The sequence below is a fragment of the Chrysochloris asiatica genome, unplaced genomic scaffold (genome assembly GCF_000296735.1).
Source record: "Chrysochloris asiatica unplaced genomic scaffold, ChrAsi1.0 scaffold00013, whole genome shotgun sequence".
Lineage (NCBI taxonomy): Eukaryota > Metazoa > Chordata > Mammalia > Afrosoricida > Chrysochloridae > Chrysochloris > Chrysochloris asiatica.
The window spans coordinates 4,891,804-4,906,837 of NW_006408531.1; the positions used below are offsets into that span (position 1 = coordinate 4,891,804).

Genomic DNA, 15,034 nt, shown 5'->3' on the forward strand with positions numbered 1-15,034 from the left:
TCCCACAGGAGGAAGTATATAAGATTTAAGGGATGGAATAAACACAACCTCATAGCTGTGATACTAATTCAAAAAGCATTATTGCCTTAACACACACTACTCCCATCTTTTATTAAAAAAACAAATGCAAACTGGTCCCTTTGTGAAAAATACATAGAAACAATGGGTAGGTTAAAATCCTCAAGGGTGCATTGAGCACCAGGAAAGTATTTGTGAAAACACAAGTGTATCAAATATAAGGTAAAGGTATTTGTCTATGAGAATCAACTTAATTCCAGACATTTTTGTTTGTTTGTTTATATATCTATGGATGAATTCAACATGGCTGGGTCTTGAAGATTTTGCAGGATGAAAAACTCAAGTTGATGTGATCCAATTTTTGTTTATATATATATATATATATATATATATTTTTTTTTTTTTGCTTAAAATTGACAGGGTGGCTAATGAGGTAAAAATAGGGCCATGGGAAAGAATGAAGGTGGAAAAGCAGATAAGATGAGGTTGAAGGTCCAACACTGAGAAACTCCACACTCCACATCTTTTACAAGACTGGCAACTCCATTCTAACCCTTTGCACTAGCCTGCCCAGAGGGACAATCCCCATCAGGGAAGCCAGTCTAAGTCATCACTGTAGCTCCTAACACAGTGCTTGATACAGAAGCCTATTCAACAATATTTATAGGGACAAGAAATAAAGATTTTTGATCCATGTTTTCAGTTTTCTTTCATGTTAGTAAAAGTCAACATTTCAACATTTTCTCCTCTAACTGTTCTTTTCCTTCCTCCCACTTGGCCTCAACCCGCTCCTCTCCTCCTTTTCATCTCTCTCGTCCTCTCGTTCTGTTTTCGATTTCTCCCTAATTCTAGCGAGTCTTATGGTAATTTTCTCCTCCTTAGGATTATTTATTATCAGCGTAAGTGCTAGGAAAAAATTTTTTAAAGGAAATAAAAACTTGGGGTTCGTTTCAATAATTAGCTTCAAAACTATGTTTTAAATACATAATCTCTGCTGATTCCGTTCCTAAGGATCCAGATTCAGGGTACAGATGGACATCGTCAAGGATTGATTCTGATGATACGTAATCTTAAAAAGTTGACTCATAAAGTGAAGTACGCCTTGCTGTTGGTGTTGTTGTTAAGTGCTGTTGAGTTAGTTCTGACTCATAGAGTTTCCTAGGTGAACCTCCGACCTTGTGGTTCAAACTGACCTCACAGTCTGACCTATTATCATGCAGCGTCATACCAGGATTCCTTACAAACCTGTGAATTCGAAGTTTAGAAATCTCTCCTTACCATCAGCACTCCGAAGTGTGTGAGGTGGTTACACTGGCAAACAGTCTCATTCTCATCTGAACCACTGTATGCAATACAGCCTGAAGTGTTCCAACCTCCAAAACCTTTTTGTAGGAGGAAGAGGACAAACAGTATAAAAACAATAGCAGTCAATTCCTTCTCTTAGAAGTCTGAGACCTTCATGACATTACTATGCTTATGCCTCTTCTGCCTTACAGAAATGGTCTGTAAACTGGTTATCATTTTTCAAAGCTACCAAACGCTTAGACCAATTGAGATTCATGATGGGGTCAGGAAGTTGTTTATCTAGTCACTGGTTTAAAACCTTGTTCTTCAAACATGATATGCACATTGGATTTTCAATATACTTTAAAATAAGCTTCCATGAAAAGTGTACTCCATTTGCAAATATGTTACATACTAGCTGAACTCTGAAAATCAACACTTTGGTTTCTGGGGTCAGTCTACCTTTTTGTGAAGACAGCAAAACAAAGAAGGTGGGCTTCCTTGGAGTATGCTATTATGTGACACGGCAGACACGCATGGGTTAACGTACAGTAAAGTGTCTTTAACACACCTCATCTAACTTTAAAAGTACAACATGGAATGTGAACAATTCATATATGGCCAAATAGTGCTTCCTTTTATTTTGAGAATATTTTGAGGTGACAATATTTTATACTGTGGATCTGAGTAAATTGGGGGCCTTTCAAAAACGTGCAACTAAAACCCAAAGCACTAACGACAATAGCAATAAAACTGTCTTTGAGCAAAATTGTCAAAAATGAGGAATTTGGGGCCACTTTCAGACTAGACTGTCACTAGATAAACAGGACGAACAGACACCAACATGGATTCCCCACAATAATCCCAATGAGGAACCCCGAAGGAGGTTTCACTGTCCTTCACCTCAGAGATTTGTTTGTTTAATTTTGCCTTCCTCTTTTGTTTGTCAAATCTGATTTTAGTGAAAGTTCATTTCTTTCATATATGGGGATGCTTCAAAGAACCTGTACAAAAAAAGAGTGAAAATAGAATTTTCCCACTAACTTCTGGATGGCCCCTTATACTATTTCCAGCATGATAAACTCCTTATATTTATATTCCTTTAGCATGCTTCCTCACCCTCTATCCCCAATAATCCTCAGGTCTAGAAGCTACATTCCAAATTATATGCCTGTTGTTGTTGATGTTATTAAGTGCTGTTGAGTTGCTTCTGATTCATAGGGACAACTTTGTAGGGTTTGTAAGGTTGTGAATCTTTGCGGAAGCAAAAAGCCTCATCTTTTAACCAAGAAGTGGCTGGTGGGCTCAGACTGCAGACTTTGTTTCCCCCAGTCCAGTGTTTCTTCTACAGAACCACCACATTCCTGTTATATGTCTGGCATCTTAGTGTGGGTCTGTGGGTTATGCCTAGTGCACATCAAATAACTTCCCCGGAAACGTCTTAGAAGAATGCGATCAGTATATATCTAAGTTGATCTAAAAATGTATTCTGTATTTTATAAAAATTTGAAATCAAAGAGGTTAATTTAAAAAAAAAGAAGAATCCATATTTTGTCTATTTCTTCTAGGAGTGGCAAAAAAAAAAAAAGTTACAGAAATTAGAACTGACTTCCCAAATTGTCTAAATTAAAATTTCAGCTCCATTGCCATTACACTTAGATTGGGTCTCAATCTGGTTTGGAGTGCGGGAAAAAGGAAACAAGCATGCTACTAATGTTTAAAATTAAGTTGTTCTCTATATTAAGACAACAAGTATTTCAACACTTACTATTTTTGTTCAGATCCCAGAAGGCACAGATGGGATTATATACTGCCTATAATAACATAAGAACAAACATGGGAAATTGTGCTTAAATTAATTTGTAAAACCTATGATTTCAATATAGGATAAGAGTAAAAATGCTAAGGTTTCCACACAGTAGCAGATCAGCGTTAGCCACGTCAATACTACCTAAAACTGGTAAGCAATCTAGGCAGCTGTCCTTTATTAGACAGATTTCACATAAAACATCAAATATAACTCCATGAAGAGTCCCATTGGCCATTTATCTGCAAGTTGCTATATATACATTGTTGTTGCTGGAAGTGCCGTCGAATCGATTCCAACCCATAGCGACCCAGTATAGGGTTTCCGAGGAGGTACTGGTGAGTTTTACGAATCTGGCTGCTAACCTCAAGGTCGGCAGTTCGAAACTACCAGCTGTTCTGTGGGAGAAAGATGAGGCTTTCTGCTCCCATAAAGATTTACAGCCTCAGAAACCCTGTGCAGGGTCACTATGAGTTGGAACCGACTCCACGGTACTTAACAACAACTGGTGAGTATGACCCACCGACCTTGCAGTTCAAACAGCTTTGCAGTCTGGCACATTAACCCACAGCACCAAACCAGGACTCCATATATATCGCATGTCATCGTTGGTGGTATAAACAATTTGCACTCAATTACTAATTGAATTCATCAGCAATGTCATGGAAGAAAGTCCTGGTAATTGGCTTTCACGAGACAACAGCTATTGCACACTATGTGGAATCACTGCTCTGGATTAAAATGTTGATTCTACTATCATTCTTATCAAAGTTCTTCATACTATAATTTCACTTCATCTTCAAAGCTGTCCTGTGCAGGTGAAGAAACTGAAATAAAGGCCAAAGAGAAAAACAAGGAGGTCTCCGAGGGTCAATGAGAAAGCAGGGCTAGTTCTTAGATGACTTCACTTCCAAGCCTTAGCTCTTATCAGCAGGTCAGACTGCTGTCAGCCTCTGCACTTCCTGCCTGCCTTCTTGCCTAATGAATGGCAGAATCATGATGAAGACCCTCTGGAAACGAGGGAAGAAGCCTGGCCCATCTGGGACAATGCCAACCCCATCTAATTCTATCAAATCATCAAGTAACAGCAAAGGTTATGAAACAACAAGAAAGGCAATATTTGCAAAGATTTTAAACAATGGATAATAGCTCAAAAGCTAAGTGACCCCTCCAGTTTGCCTTTTGCTTTCCCAGCTGTGGTTATCTTTGACTTTAAAAATGCAAAAAACTCACCAGAATCTTTAATGCCAGTATTATGCAACTGCATCTGCATCTAATGTGTTCAGAGAAATCATGCCTGATGTTTTCTTTTCACTTCAGTTCTCCTGAGGTTTGTATCTATCTACTCAGCCAATCAACTCACTGACTTCAAGTGGATTCTGACTTACAGTGATCCTATAGGGCAGAGCAGGACTACTTCCTAGGGTCTCTGAGGCTGTAAACCTTTACAGAAGCAGGTGGCTTTGGAGTGGTTGTGGTTCAAACATTTGGGTTAGCAGCCCAATTCTGAACTCACTATGCCACCAAGACACCTTCATTTATATCTAGTCTTTAAAAGAAATCAGTTGCTGTTGAATAAACTCCATTTCATGGTAGTTAAAGTAGAACTAAACTCTATAGGACTTTCAGTGGCTCATTTTTTGGAAATTGATTGCCAGGTCTTTCTTCAAAGGCATCTCTGGGTAGCCTTAAACCTCTGATCTTATGGCCAGGCGTCAAGCACATTACCTATGACTAGCTGTCTTACTCCTTTTGAAAAAAATTGTCACCAAAGTAATCCATCTATTTCTCTCTCTCTTTTGTATTTCTTTTCAACTCTCAGTCAGTTCTCTATCATAGCTTATGAATCAATTCTTTACAAATAAACTTATATTTTAAAAAGTCCACATTTTGCTTATGTAATCATCTGCTGATGGACATTTAGACTGTTTCCAATTTTTGACTACTGTATATCATTCTGCAATGAATACTGAACATGGCATAGACATACAGTGGAATAATATGCAGCCATAAGGACAAACGAAGTTCTGATATATGATAGGACAATGGGATTCTTATAATGCAAGACAAGAAGGCTCCACAAGTCTCTGAGAACTATGCCTCTATGCAATTGCTCTATCTTACCTGACCTCTTGTATGTTTAATTATAATTCTCACAGGCTCCTTCAGATCCCGAATAGTAATGTTTCCAATACTGCATGCCATCACATAACTCACTAAGTGGTCTCTTTGGGTTCCTATATCCTTTTAAAGAAAAAGAAAATGACTTTAATTTGTCAGAGGAACACACTTTTATTTCATGCTCCAAAACAAGCAAACTGTCAGCAATTTTTATACCAAAGATCTTCAATTATAGAGCATCCTGTTTATAAAACCAAATTGCTGACTTTCCTGAAGGCGCTGCTATTTCCCTTATTACAATAAATACATTGAGGGGAACATTATGAGTCGATATTGTAAGGCGATGTTCATAAAGCTTCATTCTTGATTGCTGTGACTGATGTCAGCCTGTTAATGTCTGAAACAATGCAAACCCATATCATATAAACTCATAAAAAGCTGTGAAACAATTAGATCACTTTCCTATCCAGTAAAAGTAGATGAGGTTGTTTTCCTTTAGAGAAGTACAAAGGAAATATGGTGCGAGAAATACAAAGCTATTCATCATTCCATTCATGCCAATAGCCTGACGTGTTACTAAGTTATACCTAAATGTAATTTATTGCATCAAAGTCCTGTCTAGAATCACTACCTTCTTGCTCTGGTTGTACCCTTGCCAGCATCTGCAGATTTCCCTTCAGAGATAAGACTGCCAGGAAATCAAATTAGAGAGTCTGGACTGCAAAATGATTTAGACCAAAAAGTCGATTCATACTCTAGTCCATCTACTTCTTACTTTCCTCTGTGTTTCTTTTCAAGTCCCAGGTCTTTCTCTATCATAGCTTATAGATCAATTCTTTACAAATAAACTTTTATTTGAAAAAGGGCCATATTTTGTTTATGTAGTCCTCTGTTGATGGCCATTTTTCAGCTCCTGTAAGTAGTTTGGCAGTGACCACTGAATATTGCACACACATACACCCATACAATGGGATATTATGCAACCATAAGGAGAAATGAAGTCCTGATACATGCTAGAACATGAATGAACTTGGAAAACCTTGAAAATTATATTGAGTGAAATTAAGTCAATCACAAGCGGACACACATTGTATGATGATTCCACTTACATGAAATATCTAGAACAGACAAATACACAGAGACCTAACAGAGTCCCAGTGTAGCACTGCAATATAAGCACTGGACTGCTAATGGAAAGGTTTGTGATCCAAACCCACCACTTGGAAATACAAGGGGATGTTTTTGATGGCACAGAGTTTCTGTGAAGGGTGATTAAAATTTGGAAATGGATTCTATGGTAGTAATGATTCAACAAAAGGTGAATGAGACAGAATTTCACATGTTGTAAATGGTGAAATGGTAAATGTTTTGTTACATACATATTTATCACAATAAAAAAATACCCACATCTTAACTTTCTCATGGGATGTACCACAAAACTAAAAAAATTGTCACTCTGCCATAAATGTAACTTTTCTTTGCTTTAAAAACCAAACATATGCTTCCTTATAACAACTCTGATGGGGAGATGCCAAAGAAGAAGGGAAAAAAGCATGGATAAGATAAGACTAAACTAAACAATAACAGATTCTTCCAACCATAAGAGTTATCTCAAACCCTTCCCATCATATAGGGTTCAATCTCTTCTCAGTCTGTCCCCTTCTTTTTAACATTCAATTTTTGTGACACCTACTGCATTTTTTTGGGTAATTTCCTAAAGGTAACATTTTTTTAAAAGCCTCAAATAAAAAGAAAAATGTTTGTGACAAATAAGATTTTTTGTGTCCATCTTTCAGGGAAAAGACATGCTATATCTAGTGCACTCAAAACTTTTATATAACTTGTCCCCTTAAGTATAATTGCTGACAAAGTTTTAAGTTTTGGAACTGATTATTATAAATGATTCCATGATATTCCTTTTGTTGAATTGGAACCTATATTTCACCATTCTTCTATACATGCCCAATAAGGCAGATCTATTAGGAACAAGTCCACTGGACTTGAGATATACTATTTCCTCTTCTGTAGGTTACATTGTTTGATATGCACAGGTACCTTCAATTTATTAGGTAGTTTTTCTTTTCAAGAAAGGGTTCAGTGAAACTGCTTTAGACTGAGTTGCAGTTTCAAAGGCAAACAGAGGTCACCCTTGTTTGCTGGCAGTGGACTTTCTAGTATCTAGAAATGATGCCAATAAAAATGATAATATGTGCTCAGCACAATGCTACCCTACTCTGCGGATGTGAGAAGGCAAAAGGTCATTTGAAATACTAATGGGAAAACTGATTAAAGCCAAGAATGCTTCTCATTATGTAAACAAAGCTTCCTGCCAAATTAGAACAACAACAAAAAAATCCTTTCCTTTGGTCTACAAATTCTTTAACTCTAAGGGTCTGAATGGCTAGAGAGCATAAAACATTTAGCAAAAAGAATAATAAATGACAATCTTTTCACTAATTCAATTCCTAGTCAGTTTATGTAAGTCTTGTCCTAATACTTGACGTACTAAAAAGAAATCTGCATAAGCATATCCTGATAACACACATATTACAATCTAAAATACCATATCTCAGCCATTTAAGGCGCTCTGGTAGTGTAGTGGTTACGAATCGGGCTGCGAACCGCAAGGTCAGCAGTTCGAAACTACCAGCTGTTCCGCGGGAGAAAGATGAGGCGTTCTGCTCCCGTCAAGATTTATAGCCTCGGAAACCCTGTACAGGGTCGCTATGAGTCAGAACTGACTCAACGGTACACAGCCACCACCACCACCAAGCCATTTAACTAAAAGTTTTCATTTTTAATTGTACAGTAAATTAAAATTTCTATACCTTCTGATATATTTCAAAAGAATTCATCCTGTTATTTTGCCTTTGAACAAACAATGTCTGTTCACCATTGATAAAACAATGGTTTACTGAACGCTTACCTGGAAAAGTCCAGTTTTATTAAAGAACGTAAATTGTACTCTTTTAACCAATGCAGCATCTTCTTTGTTTAAATTCTCAAGTAAGTTTGGAGGCAAAATGACGGATGCCAATGGATTCAGTTGCCCGCTCTCAAATTCCATCTGTGGCACACATACAAATATATATGTTGGTCAAGTAATCACAGTTCAGTAGCAATGATAACTTTACCCCATTGCCTGAGCACAGGAGAACACCTGCAAGTGTCATATTTGCTAGGACATAAGCTTCTCTTTACCGGTGAGCAATTATTCTATACACCTGGGAAAATCCCTATAGATAGAGCTGTCTGTCCAATCCCTATAGATAGAGCTGTCGGTCCAATCCCTATAGATAGAGCTGTCGGTCCAATCCCTATAGATAGAGCTGTCGGTAGAATTTCCAGTTTTACACATGTAGCAAATGTTAGACAAGCAAAACCAAAAACTCTACCAATACAGATGATATCCGTGTTGCTATCATGTGAACAGCTTTCAGTAGAACTTCTAGACTAAGACAAACAAGGAAATGTGGATGGACAGTCTACTTTGGAAAACGAGTCAACAAAACCTTATGGATCACAACAGTCTGATCTGCAACCCGTCACAGGGTAGTGAAAGCTGGCGTGGGACTGGGTATAGCTTCGTTCCATTGTGTGTGGGGTGGGGTCCACAACTGCTCATAACAACTAATTATCTACAAATCAGTTAACATTTTCATGCATAAAGAGTAGATGTTTTTAGGTTTTCTCAAACATATTGAAAGATATTAACTACAAAAATATATATATATGGTAGTTTTACTACAGAGACTGAGTAGCTCTGCAAGGAATAAAAAAACAGCTGAAATTTTATGAATACTTTGGGGTGTCATTTTTCCCAATCTCCGAACTCCAGCCAGGGTGCTTTCCTGTGAATGAACTTGGAAGGAGACTGAGGCTGACTGAGTTTTCACTCTTACTATGTGAGACAGAATTACCAAATAGACCTCTAGTCTAAAGGAGAGAAAAAGTCTTCCTTGCATACTTATTCCAGAGTTTCTTACTTTAATTTGGATTTAGCTCCACAGTTAAAGAAGTACTACGTTTCATGCATATGATCCCCTAGATCAAGGACAATGTTTCAGTCATTTTGTTGACCATGTGGCTAGCACTCTCTGGCATATAGTGGTTGTGGTGGTGTGTCATGGAGTCAGCTCTGACTCATAGCTAGGGTTTCTGCATAGGGTTTCTAAGGCTGTAAATCTTTATGGGAGCAGACAGCCTCATCTTTCTCCCATGGAACAGCTGGTAGTTTTAAACTGCTGACCTTGAGGTGCGCAGCCCGATTCATAACCACTGTGCTACCAGAGCTCCTGACTGACATACCATAGGAACTTGAAAATGATTAGCTGAAGTGTCACAATAACAGCTGAAAGAGGCTCTCCCTTAATCGGCTGCTGGTTTACTGTCCTACACTTATCTCTTCACCTTTGGTTCTCCAAAAGTAATCCTCAGAGCAACAATACCTGGGAACTTCTTAAGAGTATAAATTTTGGGGCTTCTTGGAAACCCTATTCAGGGTCGCTATGGGTTGGAATCGACTCAACGGCACTTAACAACAAGAACAACCTAGGAGTCAGTAATCAGAAACTCTGGGAGTAGGGCAAGGCAAATGATTTTAGCAAGCCCATGAAGTGATTGTAAATCTCAATTTGTGAAGTATCATCAAAGAGAATGCACCATGTGTCTTCCCAACTTCTTGTTTAGTGCCATCGAGTTGGTTCCCGCTCATAGTGACCCTGTGGCTGCTGAGTTTGAACCACCAACCTTGTGGTACAAACTGACCTTGTAGTCTAGTGTTTTATCCCACAGTGCCACACCAGAACTCCTTTCCAACTTGGGCCTTTAATAAACCCTTCTGCTTGAACTGATCCCTACCTCCCACTTCTAATCAGATGACCCCTACTCATGCTTTGGCACTTAGCTCCAGTTTCACTTCATGTACGCTGACCACCCTATTACTGAAGTTATAAATGTATGCCCCCTTTATGCTTTCATAAAACTTTCAGCCTACTTATATCATTTTTGTTTTCTTCACAAAAATGATAACAGAAGCCATAAAGAAAAGAAAACAAAATACCTTCCAAATGGGCCAACAAACCACATCATGATAAACAGTGAAGAAATTGAAGTTGTCAAGAATTCCATTCTAGTTGGATCAAAAATCAGTACTTGAAAGGAATAGCCAAGAAACCTAACTACATATTGCACTGGGCAAATAGGCTCCAAAAGATCACTTTGAAATCTTAAAAAGCAAAGATACCTAAGGTGATGACCAAGGTGAGCCTGACCCAAGCCATGGTCTTTTCAAATACCTCATGTATGTTGTGAAAACTGGAGAGTAAAAAAGGACGACTAAAGAAGAACTGACAAATTTGAATTGTGGTGTTGCTGAAGAATATTAAACTATCATGAAGAACAAACAGAGCAAGTGTATCGAGAAAGCACCGTAAGAGTGAGGATGATGAAACTCTAACTTAATATGATCATATCATCAGGAGGGAGCAATCCCTGGAGAAGGTCAGTAAAAGAAGAAGGGAGACCCTTACTGGGATGTGTAAACACAGTGGCTACAGCAATGGGCTCAAACATTAACAATGGTTGTGCGGATTAGTGTAGGCCTGACAAGTGTTTTGTTTTACATACATGAGGTCCTATGAGTTGCGGAAGGCACATAACAACAACATCAATAACTACTATCCTTAATCTTAGCCAATGTTTCTGGAACCCCTGGACCAAGACTTGAGTGAACAACTAGTAGGTGAACAGCATATTTTCATTTATCCAATTGGTTGATTAATTAAAGAAACTACTAGTTCATTACCTGAAAATATGATTCATTATTGCTTGGAAGACCAATGCTAAAATTTGAAATTGCATTTGTTCCTGGGGATATGGATGATACTCCAAGAGCCAAATTCCGAGTTGTAATATTCACACGTGAAGTGCTATTTAGGTCTATCTTGAAGGCCAATTCATCAATTGTTTTTAAAGCTCTAAAGAAATGACAAATGACAGCATTTTAACTGTTTGGGCACTGCCACATATAGGCTGCTTCAAGGAAAATAAAAAATTTAAAAATTAAATATAAATTTTCTGCTCTTAAAATGAATGTCCACAAAACTACCCCAGAACAAAACCACATCGGTAAAAACGTACACTCATACTGATGGATTTATCCCCAAGAGAAAGATCTGTTTTTAGGAAAACAAACAATTAAATTATCCTGAAATACCAAGACTATGTTTTTTACCTTAATCTGTTCTTCATATGTAAAATACCTTCCTTGAATCTTAACTTCATTGAGAGAATCAAAGGAAATGTGTTGAAAATGTGCAAGACACTAAAATACTTATAATTATTATAATGTAGATAAGATATGTTGGAGAACACATTTTAAAATACAATTATCATGAAGAAAATATAGTTTAAAGGAAATATCAAAAATCAAACACCTTGGTATTAATACATTAAATGAAATAACTGGCTATAAATTAAATTATATAAATATAAGTTATTTTTGGACCTAGCCTTAGGAGCTTTTATTTTAGAAGTACAACAACTACATAGTTGTCACAGTTCTGTCATATGGCTGAGAAAGACAGTGGACTTAGAGTAAACAAGTTGTTCATGTTAATGGTTGTGGTTAACTGCTGTCGAGTCAATTCTAACTTATATGTGAACTGAGTGTTTGCTGAGTGTCTTCTTCATGAACAAAAAGAAGTATTAAAATTAATCTTTGTGATAGTTTTTTTTTTTCTTTTCAATTGACCATACTTTACCAAACTTTAAGAATTTTTCAAATAAAAAGTGGGAAAAAATTATGCTTTTCTGGACCTATTTATAATAAGCGAGTAATAATTTTAATCACTTTGTAAATGGTATTTAAAAAAGAAAGAAAGAAAAAAAGAGGACTTGGATATTGTTCTATCTGGGAAGTATCTAGATATTTTGTTTATGAAATTTGGGCACAAAACATTCAGATAGGTGAAAAATTCTGTAATAATACATTTCTCCAATAAATTTTAATCTACAAAAAATATGTACTTACTCAGAAGAAGACTCAAGCAAGTCACTGTCTGAACTGGTTAAGATATTAGAAAATATCGTCATTAAAGATGAGCCAAGTGTTATATCAATGTCTTCTTTATTATTCACAATTCTTTTCACATATCCTACAATGCTGGTGATATTGGCTGAGGTTAAATTCTGCCCTTCACTAGTTATATTTAAAAGTGTATCGATGTTATCTACGTCACCTAAAAAAAGACAAACAAAAGAAACACCATACGTTTTACCTGTGTGTCTTGAGCATTTCTAGGAATCTGCAACAGATTGCAAGATTTCACTTCATAGATGAAGCAGGAAAGGAGGTTTCCTGTGTGTGCTCCCTTATCACAACCATCACATGACAATACTATTTCTTAAGAATGACAAAGCAGAAGCAAACTTCTCTTATTTAGTCAGATACATATTATGCTTTTCCATAACTTGGATCAGTAACATGGAAGGGCTGATATTATCAATGTATCGTTTTAAGGGCAATGCCTTTTGCATCACTAAATTAAGTGTAAATTTGTTGTTTGGAAATAATGTAGAATTACAAAGTATTGCTACAGATACATATTATGTTTAAAACTTCACTATAGTTCCCCCTATTTTACAGTTTTCCTTCTAAATAAATAGAAAAGAAAAATAGAATGGAGGAACAGGGTTCAACCTTAAGTAAGTAAAACAATGATTTTCCTAGATATTCTTACTAAAATAATGTCACAGAGGGGGGAAAACACGCTTAAAGAGGATATAAACCATGAAATATGAGGTCATTTCAGTCTGTCTTTGAGAACTGAAGAACAGTTCCTCACTTACGTGTACAGTTGGAGAGATCAGGAGGTCCCCAGTAAGCTATAGATGTATTGGAAGCATCGACGTGACTGAAAAATAAAGGACATTCCAAATATTTGACACAAATGACATTAGAACTGTCAAAAGTCATCAATGGTAACTTATAGGACTTGATATCTGAGGAAGTTTCACTTGAAAAGCGAATTATAATGCACTGAAATAACACATATCTTAAATTTCTTATTGGAAAAAAAAAATCAACTGCATGTATCATGGAATGAAAATATTAGCATCCTGAAAACTGCATCCTAAACTATGATACATCACAGGTTACCAAAGTTCAATAAAAGCATATCTGGTAACATGGGTCAAATACTACTTTATGAACTTTCCAGCTATAATTGGATTTCAATCCTTGCATAACTCTGTAAAACAGATTATCGATGAGAAAATAGATTTAGATAGGTTAAGGGATTTTTTAAGAACTCATACCAGGAAAAGCTATTTCTATAAGTTTCTAAAGACCCCTTCTTTTCTCCCTACCATGTGTCAAACGCATCATTAGGTGTAAAGTACTTACATTTGGGCACTTTCTGAATTCCCCCAGGAAAACCCCAGTTGAGGAAAGCTGAAGAAGTGGATATGATTTGCTATTTGATGAATCTTTTGATTCATCAAATATTAAATGAGTATTTTGTTAAATGCTAAGGGAAAATCTATATCCAAAATACATCAGATGACTCTCCCCACTGAATTTTATCTCTAGTCTATCCCTGCTGCCCCTTTCCCTTCCAACAATAATTGCTTTGAATGGTTAGAAGGTTCTGGAATTTCAGGTACTGGTTCCAAGGTTGTAAATTGGTTCATCTGTATACAGTTTGCCTCACTCAGGAGTCACTTTGGTTTCTAAGTCCCTGACTCTTTCCTTGACAAAGGATAAACTAGCATGTTGCTGGAAAGAAAAAATCTGCCTCTCTTTTAAACTACCTTATTTTTATTCCCACATGACTTAAGTATACTTAAGTATTCACATTAAGCATGACTTAAATATACACAGCCACCACACATTTGTCAGTTTGTCACATTGTGGTGGTTTCTGAGTTGCTGTGATTCTGGAAGCTATGCCACTGGCATCTTAAATACCTGCAGGGTCGATCATGTTGGACAGGTTTTAGATGAGCTTCCAGACAAAGACAGACTAGGAAGGAGTGACGAACTAGTTATGAACATTTACTCACTAAAAACCTTATGAACAGCAGAGAAACACTGTCAGATATAGTGCTGGAAAATGAGCCCCTCAGGATGGAAGACACTCAAGGTGCCACTGGGGAAGAACTGCTTCCTCAAAATAGAGTTGACTGTGATGACGTGAATGGAGTAAAGCTCTCGGGATCTTCATTTGCTGATAGGGAACAACTCAAAATGAAGACAAAAAAGCTATAAACATCCATTAATAATCAGAACATGGAATGTACGAAGTATGAATCTGGGAAAATTAGAAATTGTCAAAAATGAAATGCAACGCATAAACATCGATATCTTATGCTTTAGTGAGGTGAAATCGACTGGTATTGGCCATTTTGAATCTGATAACCACATGGTTTACTAAACCAGAAATGACGAATTGAAGAGGAATGGTATTGCATTCATTGTCAAAAAGAACAAATCCAGATTAGTCATGAGGTACAAGGCTGTCTGGAATTGGAAAATATCCATTCGCCTACAGGGAAGCCCAATTAATACCACTATTATTCAAATTTACACACCTACCATTAAAGTCAGTGAGGATGAAATAGAAGAATTCTACCAACTTCCTCAATCTGAAATTGATCAAACATGCAATCATTGATGTGTTGATCATTACTGGTGATTGGAACACAAAGGTTGTGAAAAATAGGAAGGATCAGTAGTTGGAAAATATGGCCTTGGTGATAGAAATGATGCTGGAGATTGCATGACTGAATTCTGCAAAATAAA

General features: G+C 36.9%; 1 protein-coding gene across 1 annotated transcript in view; it reads right to left on the minus strand.

Annotated features, from left to right (window-relative positions):
- GPR126 (G protein-coupled receptor 126) overlaps positions 1–15,034 on the minus strand; it is a 190,214-nt gene that overhangs the window by 33,324 nt on the left and 141,856 nt on the right. Inside the window, exons 11-17 of the mRNA XM_006834705.1 lie at positions 13,082–13,146; positions 12,264–12,471; positions 11,037–11,208; positions 8,157–8,297; positions 5,234–5,353; positions 3,065–3,116; positions 1,297–1,400 (exon numbers count right to left, since the gene is read on the minus strand). Coding sequence (XP_006834768.1) covers positions 1,297–1,400; positions 3,065–3,116; positions 5,234–5,353; positions 8,157–8,297; positions 11,037–11,208; positions 12,264–12,471; positions 13,082–13,146 — 862 coding nt within the window. The remainder of the gene's footprint in view (positions 1–1,296; positions 1,401–3,064; positions 3,117–5,233; positions 5,354–8,156; positions 8,298–11,036; positions 11,209–12,263; positions 12,472–13,081; positions 13,147–15,034) is intronic.